Below are 15,282 nucleotides of genomic sequence, written 5' to 3'. Positions count from 1 at the left end.
TTTATATATAAATTACCAATTTATTAACTTAAGATATTTTATTTTATATTATCATAAACGCAAAATTTAACCATGGTTAATTTAAACTAGTAAATAGTAAGTAATATACTATAGAGACAGATACTTCATGGTTTAAAATAAACTTTTATTAAAAAGAATATTGAGGAAAAGGAGCGAGTGGGCTCGAAAAGCTTCCCCGATATTCTTTTTAATAAAAGTTTATTTTAAACCATGAAGTATCTGTCTCTATAGTATATTACTTACTATTTACTAGTTACGCATTATATTTAGAAAGTTTATCACTAAACAAAATTTATGACGTTGGATTATTTTCCATTAATTCCTTTCAGTAATCTTTAGTTTTGACTGTATTAAATTTTAACAGCCCTGTAATTTTTCTCTATAACTCTTACTTTTAAATGTTTATATGCATGTTTTATACCACCACCCTCCTACGCATTGTAACCCGTCCACCCGTTTAAAGGCATTATAAGTCGCTAGATGACTTGGGCGGTGGCCTAAGGTGGTGCCTTGGGTATTATTATTTTTATTATATTATTGAAATATTAACATTTTTGCTATAAAAATTTCCAAAACAAATTTTGGGCCATAAATATATCCTCTCCTAATTTTTATTCAGTAGTGATCATATTTTTCTTCATGTAGAGTCAATTCTCTATCGCGACTACTTGTTTCTTAGATGGAAACGCCAAAAAAATGGTAGGGAAGAGAGCTGCCTTTGGTAACACTCATCATTCCTTTCCCCCTCTTTAATGACGCAACGACGGCTGCTCCCGCCGACGTTATATATTAGGTGTAGTTTCGGGCTAATAAAAGAGGTTGGTAGTGAATTACCCGTTACAACTCTACGGAAGTAACGGAAGCATGGCGTATCGTGTCTCGGTACATATAGAAAGCATTCATTATCGAAAAAGAATAAGCTAATTCTTGTATTATTTCGGTTAATTTGGTGGGATTTAAGAATCACTTTAGTGTACCTCATCCAATGAACATGCTTCTACTAAACTTGTGGTTCAGTGTTCTAATTCCATAGGAAATAATAAGCCATAATTGTAATTTGGAAAGTGTAGGAAGCTTTATTGAACAAAACGATTTTGTTGGAAAACTTTACCTGATTGGCCTTCTCCCCTTCTGTCTTCGTGTCTTTCTGCAGACACTCTTTTATTGGTTTATTAATGAAATTTCAGAAACAACAAATTCAAACAATTGACACAAAAATTTGGGAAGGGAAATTAACTTTTTTTTTCTCTCCAGTTATTACAAATTCAAAAATTACATAACTTTTTACAATATCATTTCAAAATTTTTCTTTTTTTCTCTAATACAAAGTTTTAAATGTCTGAAAATGAAATATATTTAACCCAGTACAAATGTTTTTTTTTTTTTGGAAATTTTTGTTACATTTCTTTAAATATGAAATTATACAAAAATTAACCAAAAAAATATATTAATTAAAACTTTTTATTTCTGAATTGGTAATTTCCTTGATGAGAATTTGACTTGAACTTGATGATTTTTCAAATGTTGAATGATGTGGTTTTTTTTAATGATATTAATGTACTCCGGGTAACACACCGGTCAAATATTTAAGGTGGTTTGAACCTACTGAAGAACCATTTTAAATATTTATATCTTCTCGTAAATTGAGTCACTTTACCGTGACTCAATTTAACAGGCTTGGCTACATGCTTGCTGTTTGGGCGTGTGGCGGTGGATTTGATTGTAATGCGGATGATAAGAATGCCAAATGTCCCTTTGGACACTTGTTAGCGTAGTGTCCTTTTTCTCCGCATTTAAAGCACGTTACTTGATCAAGCGGCCTGAATTGTTTCTGGCCAATATTATCGTGGTTCTGTACTACATTAACTTGCGCTTGTATGCTTTGTAAATTATGCATCCTGTTAATTTGTTGTTCTTCGCGGAGTTCGGGCGGCATCTTGAGGCAAGCTACAGCTTTATGGCCAGATTCTCCACAGTAATGGCATACAATATTAGATTTCTTCGTGAGCATCATTGGGTCCAATACTGGGAGATCAAATTTGGGATGCATAAACTTGCAGTTTGGCCCGTCTGCGCAAAACCCGCAAAGATAATTGATACAAAGTACTCTTCTAGTGTGACGGTGACGGCAGTTTGGGCCATGCCGACAAAAACCCCTATCATACCAAGGGCAATCTCTAATTTTTGCTTCGGGATCAATGTGTAAGAAAGGGCATTCTTTATTACTGCAAGCGTGAAATCGGGAGTAAAAATAACATTCTGGCATTTTTGTCATATCGTACTCGTGAAGAAATTCACATTGATCTCCTTTTTTACATAAACCCCTAAGCCAATGTTTACAAACAACGGTCCGATCCCCTTTTACGTGTCGAAAAGGGCACGCTGCCCCTTTACTGCAAGCTCCTTTCATAAAATAACCACAAACCGCTGCCCCAGATTTGTCCATGCCGGGAAAGGGCAAGGGTAACGCGCCTAGCTGTTGTTCTAACGCTATTTCTATATCAAACTTCATGATTCCAACGCTCGAAAGAAGATCCTCCATTGTAATAATCGAATGATATTTATTCAAACTCTAAGTTTACCTTAAAAATTAAGTATCTATACAAATTAAATTACTTATCATTTTGAAAATACTACAACAATAACTAGAATAACCGCCAACACATTCGTCGCCATATTGGAAATTTTTGGCTTCAAAATATCAGTTCTTTTTTTCTCCGCTTGATGACGACTCCTACTTTAAATTTATTTCGCGTTGTCGTCTGCTAAACTATACGATTCAGTACCCTGCTGCCAGTGCCGCGTGTGCTTATAAATTATTAAACATTTTTAAAGGACATCTTAAAAAACTGTAATTTATATAGAAAATATTATATTGTGGGACAAGTATATTAACAAGGTACTCCAATAATGGCTGTAAGTTTTACCACATTCTATATATATATCAAACATTATTGTGGCTAAGGCAAGGCTTAACTTCACTTCAAATTTTAGGTCACTAAAGGAAAGCAGGCTACTAAAGGGCAAAAACAAATTTATGAAGAAAATAAGGAAACTATTAAATTTTATGGTATAATGGGCATTGGAACAGAGGTAATAAGGTTATTTTCTAATTAAGGATATTTCTTGAGTGTAAATTTTTAACGATAGAATTAACGAACAGGTTATATATCTGCTTGTTATGGTGGTGTTTTTCATGGATTCGTTTACGTTTTTTTATTGGGTAAAAAAAGAGTTTGGAGAGTGTTTGCATATGCATTATTAATATTCTTTACACTTTGAAGTGATTTTTTTAATACCTGTAGTGTATGGTAGCATTAACCATAGCCATATATGGCGGTGTTTTGCAATTTATGTCATATATGGCTAAAGCAACGTTTAGCGAAAGTGGAGCGTTGTTAGATGGGGGAATAGACTTGAATATGGAAGCGGGAATATCAGAGTAAATGAGATTCTTATGGGTTTATCTTAAAATGTGATATAATTTGTAATAATATTTTATTTAGGCATTTAAAAGATTTGGTAATTCTCACTGCTGCTGTTCAACTTTTATCTCTTATCAGTAACTACTTTTGGCTACTCTGGTTTGTGGTCAGTATTTTTTATTCTTTTATTAACCTGAGCTGCTCAATTGTATTAGAAATAAATCCCTTTTTTTACAACTAATAGGCACCGGCAAGAGCATTTTTCATGTTATGGAAAAATATTTTATCTCCATGGTTTTTCCAACCTGCGCCAGAGGTTGATGAAAAAAAACAAAAGAAAATGGAAAGAAAAATGGCGAAGCGGCATTGATTGTATTTCTTTCACTCTCGTTGTACAGTGTACATATTAAATTAAAAGGGTATAAGCTGTTATGGTTTCTAAAAATTGCCGAATGTAGTTCACTTTCACGTTGCTAGATGGCGGTAATGCATCGTAGCTTTTGGCGGTTGCCTAGAAATTTTCTTTTTGAATTCAAAATCTTGATCATTCTGATTTGTATTTATGAAATATAAATAATAGAGAGATTTGATTCGTACAAAAAATTTAAAGCACCCAAACTCTTTATTCTGCTCACAAATGAAGCTTTTCATTTATTAGTAGTTTGTTCCATTGCCTCTAATATGGAGTTAATTTTTTATTTATTTAAAAAAGCATGTATGACGTCACAGTGCCATTACTCCATTCCACCATGAATAACTAACAGGATCTCACACTACTGCACTTTATCCATACCCGCTTTCAAGCGCGGGCTTAATTCCGCTATTTAAATAGAAGTGAAGAGAAGCACATTGTGAAAAACTAAATGAAAAGAGACTTATATCAAAAGTCTCTGATTGTTTATTAGAAAAGAGACTTAAAACGGTTTTAAAATTCACAATTTATTTATTTAAAAAATCCAACGTTTCGGAGGAACAGTTCCTCCGAAACGTTGGATTTTTTAAATAAATAAATTGTGAATTTTAAAACCGTTTTAAGTCTCTTTTCGTTCCGCTATTTAAAGATACAGGGAGAACACTTAAACTGCAGCAAATTTATCAATATTTAGTTTTTACTGTCAAATTTATTTCATTTGCTTCATCAAATGGTGATAAATGGAGACCCTACTAATTATGAGGGGAGGGTACAAACGTACGGCCAACTCTGTTCATTTGTGCAATAACAGCTGACAGTCGTTGGTTTAATTCATCCTTAAATAATTTTTATGTGCTTCTTGGTTATCCACTTAAAGCTGTCTAAGTTTTGGCGGAAATAAGGGGTTTGGAAAATTTTAATGCTGGAATAATTGTAAACTTAATAGAGACAATTAATTACCTTTCCATTTAACCATTCTTGGATGGGTGTCTCCTTTTTTTAAATATTTTAATCAGCGAAATCTTCACTCAAACGTTGCCCCACTGGCCCTAGCATCTAGCTCAGGGTTTCAAAGTGATATTTAACAGGTGGTAAATAACGTTATGATATAAAATGGGAAAAGTGGTAAATAATATATTTCCATGAATTATTTAGAGTATTTAAAATTGAAATCTAAATTTCATTTATGGAGATAAAACCTTTAAGATTTAGAACTGACTTGTAGATTAATCTTCTACAGTTGATATATTTATTTTTTGAAAGATTTTCTTGATTTCACATACTAGGCGAAAACTATTCGCTAGTTTTGGAGTAATTTTATAGGAAATAGCGAGCAACTTCAAAATACAGTTTGGCTGTTATAGTATGGAAGAAGTTGGTAGTTTGGGGTAAAAGGTGTACTCTTTTCGTCCCAAAGCCAGCGAATAGTTTTGGCGTAATATTATACAATATTTGGTGGTATGCAAAATATCCCAAAAGCTGGTAATTTTGGAACACTGATCTATCATATAGACGCTACTACAGCTCTTAATAAGTTTCCGTCACAACTATTATATTATAATTCAGAAATAAAGTGGTAACTTTTATATAAATGCCTTCTGATCTCTTGAAGTACAGGGCAAAATGAACTAAGCAATCGCCTTCCCTTGGGATTCAACTAGATCAACCAGTAAAGTTTCTATATGTATTTTGTAAGAATTCCTTTGGTTACTTCAACTGTGACTCGTATCCTGTGTTGGTAGAAGTATATGCGGACTTGAATAAAAAAGAATTAGCAGTAGGTCTAAGAGAATTATTGTGCAGTAGCAAAAATTCTTTAAGAACAGGTAAAAGCAAATGGGTAGGCCTATTGGGTAAACGCGTTAACTTTGCGGACCTGGACTAACACTGTTTTGGGGCCTACCCAATTAACCCAAGTTAGGGTGTATCAGATGCATTTGGTAGGGTAAATGGTAAATTAATTTTTTCTCATAAAAACCATGCCTAAATCCGCATAATAAAAATTCCTAGATAATTGTTTTTAAAATAGTAGCAGTTCAATTTAGGAAATTATTATAACAATTTTTGAAATTGTGTTAAATCAAGTGGAAAATTGTGGGGATAATTTACCTAATATATTTCGTTTTATTCAAAGATTTTTTTGGGTATGATAAAAATCCAAATTTGGCCATAATTTTATTGGGAGCTTATTTTGAGAAATTTCATATAAATTGGTGGAACCCTGTCGATTTCATGTACAATGTCCCCAGTTCCACGGTCACTGGTTATAATTGATTTAAAACGAAAAAATAACTATTTTATAGTTTATTCTATAGTACATGTATTTAAGATTACAATTTACAGCTGTACATAGACATTTTCCAACAAAATATAGGTGCTCGCTATCAATTTGATTTTTCATTCTTTTTTTTTAATTAGCTGCTAACATCAATTTTTTTTTAGTCTATAAAACATTCAAAAGAATGACGGGCAGTGTTAAATCTACCACATTTAGAAATACAGGAGTTCTTTTTTTAATATTTTTATACATACACATTTACAACCATTTGTATTTATTTACAAGTGATATCTGTTTAAACCAACTCATCTGTGTTTTCTTCATTTTTGACAATTTGGCAAATATTTCTGGCCGGTCAATGTAATAGTTATATAGGCCTAACGGGTAGTATCCTTAATAAAAAATAATAACACATTAAAATATACACTTAATTTACAACTTTCGGTATTTTTTTAGTACCGGTGATACGTTTAAAAAAAGCTTTAACAATAAATATTCAAATTCCGTGTGTATATCTATAGTTTAATCTAGAGTGCAAATATTGGTTGGACGTGCCGATTTAAAACGAGGTTAGGTGATGTTTCAGTAGAAAGAACGTACTAGGTACAGTCAGTGTAGTACTACTCGCCTTTGACCTATCAATTAACCTTTGTTTATTACGCTAGTTATAATATTGGTTCATTTGAAAGTACTAGCAGGGAGCTTCTATAGCTTATAGAAGCTCCCTGGTACTAGTAAACCTTTTCGGCCGGGTCGTTCTGGGACTAAGGACTGTGAAATTAAAATGCATTGTGGTTTCGTAGATAAAAGTATTGTACACAGTTTTTGGAAGAATATTTTGAAATCGAAATTTTTTGGACATCGATACTTACACAAATGTTTTACCCCAAATGTTTACCAATCTCTTCGAAAGTTCGAATTAAATCAAATTCTAACAAGTTTTAAAAATTCCCAAATCTAACTAAACTTACACAGATCTTGTATTTGTTTTCGCTACCCTATAGGATCACATCGAGTTCTTTATTGTTTTCATTTTCAACGGTGCAAATTTGGAAACTTTTTTTAAAATTTTCTTTTTATAATATAACCAATAATACAGTACGCTCAACGATAATACGTTATATCTTAACATTCACGAATTTATAACAACAAAATTGAAAGCGTTGTTATTCACATTATTTTGGCGCTTTTTTGGCCCAACAAATCATTAAAAAACACCTTTCTTAGATAATTATTTTTTTTGTTGCTTGTCAATATTTTTGTCAATCGTTCTAACAACGGAATATTATCACAGTTTTCTTCATTAATATATTTTTAATTTATATCATTGAAGTCGTAATAGGGATACAGATAAAAACTAATTTAACCAAAAAGCGTTTTTAAAATTAGCTTTTCTTATAATCTAAATTGTGCCATTGCAGCGGCTCAACATGAAACTAAAATCATATCATTCTTCTCAAGTAAAAATTAAAACACCGTAAAACGTTTCACATTGAGCTGTTGTAATATTAACTTTAATTATATTCAGTTCCGCTAACGTTGTTTCGTGATTCTAACATTATCCTAACATACCGAAAACACTGGATTACTAGCACATAATCTATGGCTTGAAGTTTAGCCTATACCTGAATTCTTAAGATTCTATAGCACTTTTATATATATTTTTTTAATATATATCTAGGCACACAAATATTTTTCGTTTTTATATCTGGTGAAACGAACAATTTGAAGACGGTTTTAAACGGGTGGATTAAAATGTAACAATATAATTTCGGAATTCGCCGTTGGTGAGGCTTAATCTTTATGTCGAGCATTTAGCCGTCAATTTTCGTCCTCCAATCAACCGCGAATTACCGAAAAATTGCGATAATTTAAATGATATACTTAAGCTAGACAGTATATTCGTATTTGTTTACTTAATTATATATAATTTTTTTTATAATATTCAAAAGGGGGGACCAAATACTCTTATTTTTCGTTTACGACCTTCGAAAAAGTTCCCAAATTTTTATTTATTTTTGACTTGTTCTATTTAAGGTGCTCCGTCATGACGGGGTTAATAGTCAAATTCTCCTCATTATGACTGTTGAAATATTTAAAGAGTAAAAATCAATTATTTTTTCCGTTTACGTTTTTACAAAATATAGAAAAACAATATTGTACAAATTCTGGAAATTAATATGAGTTACGAGATTAAATTTTATCAAGGTAACAAAGAAAAAAATTAAGAAACGGTAAAGCTCTAGAAAATGATCGATTTTTATACAAAATAGGGTTTTTTCTTCCGTATATTTTTATTATACGAGAGAGTTAATAAGTTTCATAGCGCGGTCTTGGTTTCATAATCATATTTGGTTTTACAGTTTAGCACTCTGGAAAAATGTCTTCGCAACTTCCTTCGATATTTTTTGGCGCTTCGGAATTTTAAAATCGTGGATTTGAAAAACGCAGTTCGTTTTTATTTTTATTCCAATACGCTGCACTTCGCCAATTTTTTCATTGATTCTATATTCAAAAAGTATTTTTTTGTTTTCTATAAGAACTACTGTAACTACGACTACTTAAAGTTAGAACTTATTAAAGTTGTCAGGGTTACGGGAGAGTTGGTGGTGAGTGGTGTTCTTAGTATATAGTGTAAAGAGGATAGATTGGATAGTTTCATACATCGTCCATTGGCTCGTCCTCTCGCATGCAGAACAGGCACTTCTCCAGATCGGTTATCTTGTGGGTTGCCACTCCTTGGTACTCTCGCAGCTCGTCGGCCGGAAACCAGGATGGCTCCTCTTCGGGTAGGACGCGAATGCCGCAGAGACGCAAAATAGCGACCACGGGAATCCACAGAACGGCCATCAGAATCAGCACCGCGATTACGATATTGCACCACGATGGCCATTGTTTCGTAGTAGGCGTGGCCTGCAACAGATTTGTAGGATCAAATTCAAGGGTCAAGTATAGGGCAGAAGGGCCGCAACCAGTGGCGTAGCCAGGGGGGCACAGGGGGCACATGCCCCCCCCCCGAAACGTATGGTTGTATGTACAATTTTTTTATATTTTGTTTTACTTTTTTTCATTGTGTGCCCTCCCCGAAACCCAATCCTGGCTACGCTACTGGCCGCAACGTGTCAAGATTGTAGGTTTATAACCAATTGTTGCTGGGTAATATACACTTCAATAGGCGCTTTCATTTCGCCTGTTCTCGGAATAAAAGTGTACTCTTTTTACCCTAAAAAGTTTTATTCCCCTGTTCCGGGGATGATAATTACTCCGCCCGTAAACTATTAGCTTGTTCCGGAGTATTAGGGCTACTCTTTTTACTCCTTCTGAAAAGGAGGTGTAAAGGAGTAAATCGGATTTGGTCGTCTGCTAGCCAGAATTTATCTGCTAAAAAGGCCCCAGGCAGCCATTTTGGAAAAACGTTTTTACTCCGACTCAAACTATTCGCCACCACAGAACTCTTCTTACCCTACTCCGAAATCCCGGAACAAGAGAAAAGAAACCATCTAATAAAACACTATATATCTCTTAAAATCCACCTCTTGGTCGGTATTTATTTCAGTCATGAATATCGAGCTCTATCATTACCCTTTCTACCATCTCGGGTTAGAATGGGGTGTGTCTTTTTGCGTTTAACGTAATCACTTGAGCCAATCAGGAGACAGCCGTTGGTCGTTAGCTCGATACAAAAACGTTTCAACGACTGATGTTAAAGTATTTACTGTTCATATATTTTTACTTTTTTTAATTAACTCCAAAAGATGGATATCTAAATTTACGAAATAGATTAGGAGCTAAGACTTGGCAATGAAACTAACTAAGTTTACAAACGTTGCCCATCAAAATGATTTTTGAACCAACGTCATAATAATGTACTAGCCCCTGGTGTCAAACTATATTGTGTAGTTCAACATTAATGGTTGAGATTAAAACATTTATGGTAAAACAAAACAAAATATTTTCGGTTGGTTATTTACCATGATTGCCTAACTATCCAAAGAAGCCAACTGAAACCCATCCTTAAGGCAACTAGATTTGATATTCACTTTATAGACGCAAAAATGTCCTTTAAGCTCAAGACATTTTTTGCATTTATTATCGCTCTTATTTCTGCACTGCATTAAATGTAAGCGGCAAGGACTATCCAAAGAGTATTTTGCACGTCCAAGTTCTTTATACAGGGTGTTTTAAAAGGTTGGGCAAATATTATAAGGAGTTGTAGGGGGTGATTTGAGAAGTAGGCCGTTTTTCGTCCCATTGTCCTACGATGAGTTAAAAGAGCACCAGAGAGCTTCAAAGTGTGGCCTACTAGCAACTGGAAGTAGGCTGCAACAAGCGCAAAACCAAGCAGCAGGGAAACGCGAACATTAAGGTTTGGGTTCGTGTGATAGGTAAAAAAGGACTTTGTAAACAAATCGAGGTAACCAGCGTAAAAAAGTAAACTTAAGTCCCTGCTGCTTGGTTTTGCGCTTGTTGCCACCTACTTCCAGCGGATAGTAGGCCACACTTTGAAGCTCTCTGGCGCTCTTTTAACTCATCGTACGAAAATGGGAAAAAAAACAGGCATACTTCTCAACTCACCCCCTACAACTCCTTAAAATTTTTGCATACTCTTTTGAACACCCTGTATTAGTACTTCCTAGCGAATCACTTAATCGGTTTTATGGAAGTGCCTGTTGAGAAGGTATCTTACCAAATCCTTGTCCCAAGCCTCGTAGCCCATACCGCCAGCGGCGATTTTAACGAAACTAGCGATCAAAATGCTCATCATGGTAATCGGGGCGGCGTATCGCCAGCAGAACAACCAGTAGTTGCTAGGCCTCTTCCCCGTCATCAGTTCGATGTCGTCGCTGAACCTAAAATAAAACATGATTCCAACTTATTAGCAGACCAATATAGAAATGCAACCCTTTTGGAACAGGGCAACTCACCACCATTGCGTATTGCTACGAGTTCATATCATTGATAATAGACCGCCCGAAAACGTGTAGGGGGAACTTGTTGGATTGTAGACGTACCTTTGGGTGTACAGCCTGCACCTTCTACAAGTTCCCTACTACACGTTTTGGGGACCTTTCTGGTGCTGGCTTAACCTCTCTATTGAGGCACTATTAAATATTTAATCAAACTTGTACGCACTTCAATATTTGCTATGTATAGGATACCTTTCCCTTTTAAGTAGCATATATGGTAAATTCCATGGAATATGATCAAAGGTAATATATTAGACACCCCAAGTGTCTAAATGTAATCAAATACGAAGGACGATAATATACTACTCATTACGATTTAAGTCCAAGTCTGAGCTGCACTAGAGTGTCACTGTTAAAAAAAGGTTCAGCAAGAAAATTAGCATTTTATCATTTTCATTGGGTAATGTTGAATATGCAACATGATAGGGGGAAAATCGCAATTAGTCACGTGACCAAGGAAAGAAAAACATTTCCCTCCAAAATTTTTAAGATCTCATGTTTCAATGTAATTACATAATGACTTGCAAGTTATCTTATTTCTAAAATGCATTGACTGTGGCCAAATCCGGCATATGAGATATTCCACAGGGCTCCCGAAAGAGTAATTAAAGACTCTAGAGTCATTAATTTCTGAATATATCAAGGGATTATTCCAGTTCAAAAGGCTGAAAAGTGAATAAATTTCTGGTAGTTACGTCAGTTACAAAAAAATTGGTATGTATTAGCGGTTTCCATTTGATTGCTCAAGATTCGCTCTGAATCTGTCTCTGACGTCATAGATCTCGCCCCAATCGACTAGAGTAAAACCGCAAATGGAACATTTCATGAACATATTCCCGCGCTTTGTTGTTTTTCGTCTGCTAGTAATTGAAATTTTCGCGTCTTGGTCTGCCCTTTTGCCAAAAAATCTAAAAGGAACACGCGAAAATTTGCTCCGATCTCGATCTCGATCCGTTGATCTGTCGAAATCGGCAGATCAGTTTAGGGCGATCTCGGAGCACCCGAGAGTGCGAAATGGAACACGCGAAACTTGATTGGAGCAGATCCGAGCACGCTAATGGGACATAAAATGTTGAGAAGAGTGATCTAGAGTGCTCGAGAGCAGTCAAATGGAAAACGCTATAAGATACATAAAGAAGTGACTGTATTTACAAACATTCTGCAACTAAATATTTTCAATTATAGAAAATTCCAATATAACCTAAAAGTATTAAACAATAGAAACCATAGTTATTTAAATGAAACATTTTTTAGTAACAAAAATATATTTATTTATACGAAACGTAGACATCATGGTCGAATTTCCCCTGGTTCGAAAGGGGGAATGAAAAACTTCAATCGCGTCAGTCGGTGCCAATAGAATTTATCATATATACTGGCGTGACAAAAGTTAATATAGGCCCGCGGAAATGTCGCGCTCTCACCTTTTAAGTCCGTACACGTACGATATTGCTATGCATTCGAATAAGGCTACAATGAGCAAAGGAAAATTGCCAGCGAAATTGTCGAACAGCGTGAAGATGTAATTGCCGGCTCCGTGGGCGAACGTCAACGATAGAAAGAAGCACACCAAACATATGGCACCTGCGCGATACAAAATAAATACCAATCAACCAACAAGTTTAGTCATAAGTGTGTAACGTATCTCAAACGAGAAAAGTATCCATTGTCCTATACTACTAATGTTATTCGCTTGAACTATTTGACGCGAGAGGATAACCACGTCTGTACACCGATTACAGAAATATGAAACTGAATACATCCTTTGCTAATGCTAAATGTGTAATCAATTACGTCATCATTTTAGTACAGTCAAAGCTACGCATTGTACACTGATTACGTAGAGTTATTAGCACCTAGCGTTGACGCGAATATAATCATGGGCCTACCATAGCCGTTCTACCCATTGAGTTGGGAATATTAATCTAGAGATCCAATAAAATCTGCTCCCCGCGAAACAAGTTTTTGAAAATTACGAATGTGCCGTCTCGTCTAAAATGACGAAAAAACGTTATCATATGATTCGTGGCGCCATCCATTATTTTTGAAAAGAAAATCTTGTTGCCGGAAAACGCGTCTTATTTGAACGAACCATTGAGAGAGAGACGGGTGGAATGATAAAGTTTTCTCGACATTTGGGAGCAGACGGCAGTATTCTTATTTTTTAAAAACTTGTTTCGCGAAATACTGAAATCTGACGTTTTGATTGGACCTCTAGATTAATATTCCCAACTCAATGGTTCTACCTGGAAGGGGGATAGAGGGTCGGACATTCACCAAAAATGTGTACGGGATTTCACGCTGGATTTCGGATTTCTTAACTTTTGTTCCGGATTTCAAGATTTCTCGTTGTATTTCAGGATTTATCGTAGGATTTCGGGATTTTGAAATTTTTCGATTTCTTGCCGGATGTCGCATTTCTTGGAAAGTGTATGGGATTTCTTTGAATGTCCGACCCCTTGAAGAGGACCCATTTCTGAGGGAAAGAGGTGGCGGTTGCTTGTAGAGAAAACGCGAGTTACCTTCGCAGGCTACCGTGATTTTTCAAAGGACTTTTCAGAAGATCAAATTGTGCGGGACGAAGAACGTCCCATAGACTTTGTTTCGCTCCAAAATTCGGATGCCGCCATTTTGTACATGCGATAACTATTATGGTTGTTTATAGAATTATGGCACTGTGAAAAATTTGCGACCAAAATGGCGGCCATGGTCAAAGCTACAGAGTGCTACTACTCTATAGGTAGGGAATATATTTTCTTTCAAAATAATTACAACAAGAAAAATACCATTTAATTCAGCATTTTTAAATGGTAAGCTTGAAGGTCGACTTTTGTTATATAGTTAAGATGACCTACATTAAATATTTATTTAAAAAACCAATATTATAAAAGTAATAGTAACACAACCTTGAGATATTAATATTTCATTTTATAGAAAAGTTGGGTGCCCATGTTTTGGCGCGAAAAACGTCTATAGGTTGTTGCTAAAACTGTTACATAACTAGTACATAACCCTACATCGTTACGAGCTAAATCGTCAGCAATTATGCGGTGTACACCGAGGTGGTAGTCACTCGTAACACGTTTGTACACCTCATTACTGATTTTCGAAAGATACTCAGTAATTTCCATTGTTTTCTCACAATAATTCGGTTATTTCTAGAGATTTTCTTAAGTGTAGCTTTAACTTAAGTAAATTTTCACCTCCTCCTGAAATTTTACTTAAGCCACGGTCACACTAGAACTTAAAACCCAGCTTATTTCGATTTGAATCCCAGTTTTGACCGCCGACGATAATTCTTGGTTCACACGTGCGAAATCGCTTCACCCCGGTTCGCTTATAGCCAAGGCTTAACGTCATTTCAAATTACGACCAGAATTTTGAAAATACTAAAATGTATCCCAAAACAAATAGTTAATCATGTTTACTATACACAATGTAATATTATTCGACATTATTTAGAATTTTATTCCCATTATTTTTGAAAATACGAGCAATTTGACTTCCCCGCCTGGTCGTTTTGAAAGCGATTCTGCGAACCGACTTGGACGAGTTGCTACACGAACCAACACGAAGCGATTTCTCACGCTGGTATGGAAAACTACTTAAACGAAGCGATTTTAGGGGTAAGTGCGAGGGTCAGGTCACTTCCATTTTGGGTGAGTCTTAATCATAGTAAAATGATTAAATCATAGTAAAATGATTAAATCAGGGTAATCAAGATTAAAAAATCTAATCACGATTTAAACGTGATTTAATCGTTCTAATCACGATTTAAACGAGATTTAATCATTATAATCACGATTTAAACGAGATTTAATCATTCTAATCATGATCTAATCTTTTTAATCAGGATTTAATCATTTAAACAGATTTAATCATTTTAATCACGATTTAATCAATATAATCGGTCGAATCGATAATTTATCATTAAAATCAAAACTAAAGAACGATTTAATCATACTAATCACGATATATTTTTTTAATCGGGATTTAATCATTTTAATTAGATTTAATCATTTAATCATGATTAAATCAGATTTAAACATTCTAATCATGATTAAACGTGATTTAATCAACTTAATCGTGATTAAATTGAATTTAATCAAAATAATCACGAATAAATCGGATTTAATCGTTTGAGGGGTGCGTCGTTAATCAAGGAAGTGATCTGCCCCT

At 34.8% G+C, this 15,282-nt stretch overlaps 3 protein-coding genes across 3 annotated transcripts in view; 1 reads left to right on the top strand and 2 right to left on the bottom strand.

Moving 5' to 3' along the window:
* Nucleotides 1-1,083: 1,083 nt before the first annotated feature.
* Nucleotides 1,084-2,706, bottom strand: Clp (Cleavage and polyadenylation specificity factor subunit 4). Its single transcript, XM_090158901.1, has one exon. The coding sequence runs from the start codon at nt 2,561-2,563 to the stop codon at nt 1,703-1,705; it is 861 nt and encodes a 286-aa protein (XP_090015027.1). The 5' UTR covers nt 2,564-2,706; the 3' UTR covers nt 1,084-1,702.
* Nucleotides 2,707-2,761: 55 nt separating this feature from the next.
* LOC149927198 (transmembrane protein 208) lies at nt 2,762-3,964 on the top strand. Its single transcript, XM_090158902.1, has 6 exons — nt 2,762-2,937; nt 3,016-3,114; nt 3,185-3,244; nt 3,327-3,463; nt 3,528-3,612; nt 3,691-3,964. Exons 1-6 carry the CDS (start codon nt 2,932-2,934, stop codon nt 3,814-3,816), a joined length of 513 nt encoding a protein of 170 aa, XP_090015028.1. The 5' UTR covers nt 2,762-2,931; the 3' UTR covers nt 3,817-3,964.
* A 2,320-nt stretch (nt 3,965-6,284) lies between these two features.
* LOC149927197 (sodium-dependent neutral amino acid transporter B(0)AT3) overlaps nt 6,285-15,282 on the bottom strand; it is a 98,944-nt gene continuing 89,946 nt past the window's right edge. Inside the window, exons 9-12 of the mRNA XM_090158814.1 lie at nt 12,528-12,687; nt 10,824-10,986; nt 8,801-9,049; nt 6,285-8,641 (exon numbers count right to left, since the gene is read on the bottom strand). Coding sequence (XP_090014940.1) covers nt 8,633-8,641; nt 8,801-9,049; nt 10,824-10,986; nt 12,528-12,687 — 581 coding nt within the window. The 3' untranslated portion in view covers nt 6,285-8,632. The remainder of the gene's footprint in view (nt 8,642-8,800; nt 9,050-10,823; nt 10,987-12,527; nt 12,688-15,282) is intronic.

The sequence above is a fragment of the Leiobunum rupestre genome, chromosome 9 (assembly GCF_980474605.1).
Source record: "Leiobunum rupestre chromosome 9, qqLeiRupe1.1.hap1, whole genome shotgun sequence".
Taxonomy (NCBI): domain Eukaryota; kingdom Metazoa; phylum Arthropoda; class Arachnida; order Opiliones; family Sclerosomatidae; genus Leiobunum; species Leiobunum rupestre.
Note: the sequence above shows the minus strand (reverse complement) of the source record. Positions and strands in the feature narration are given on the sequence as shown.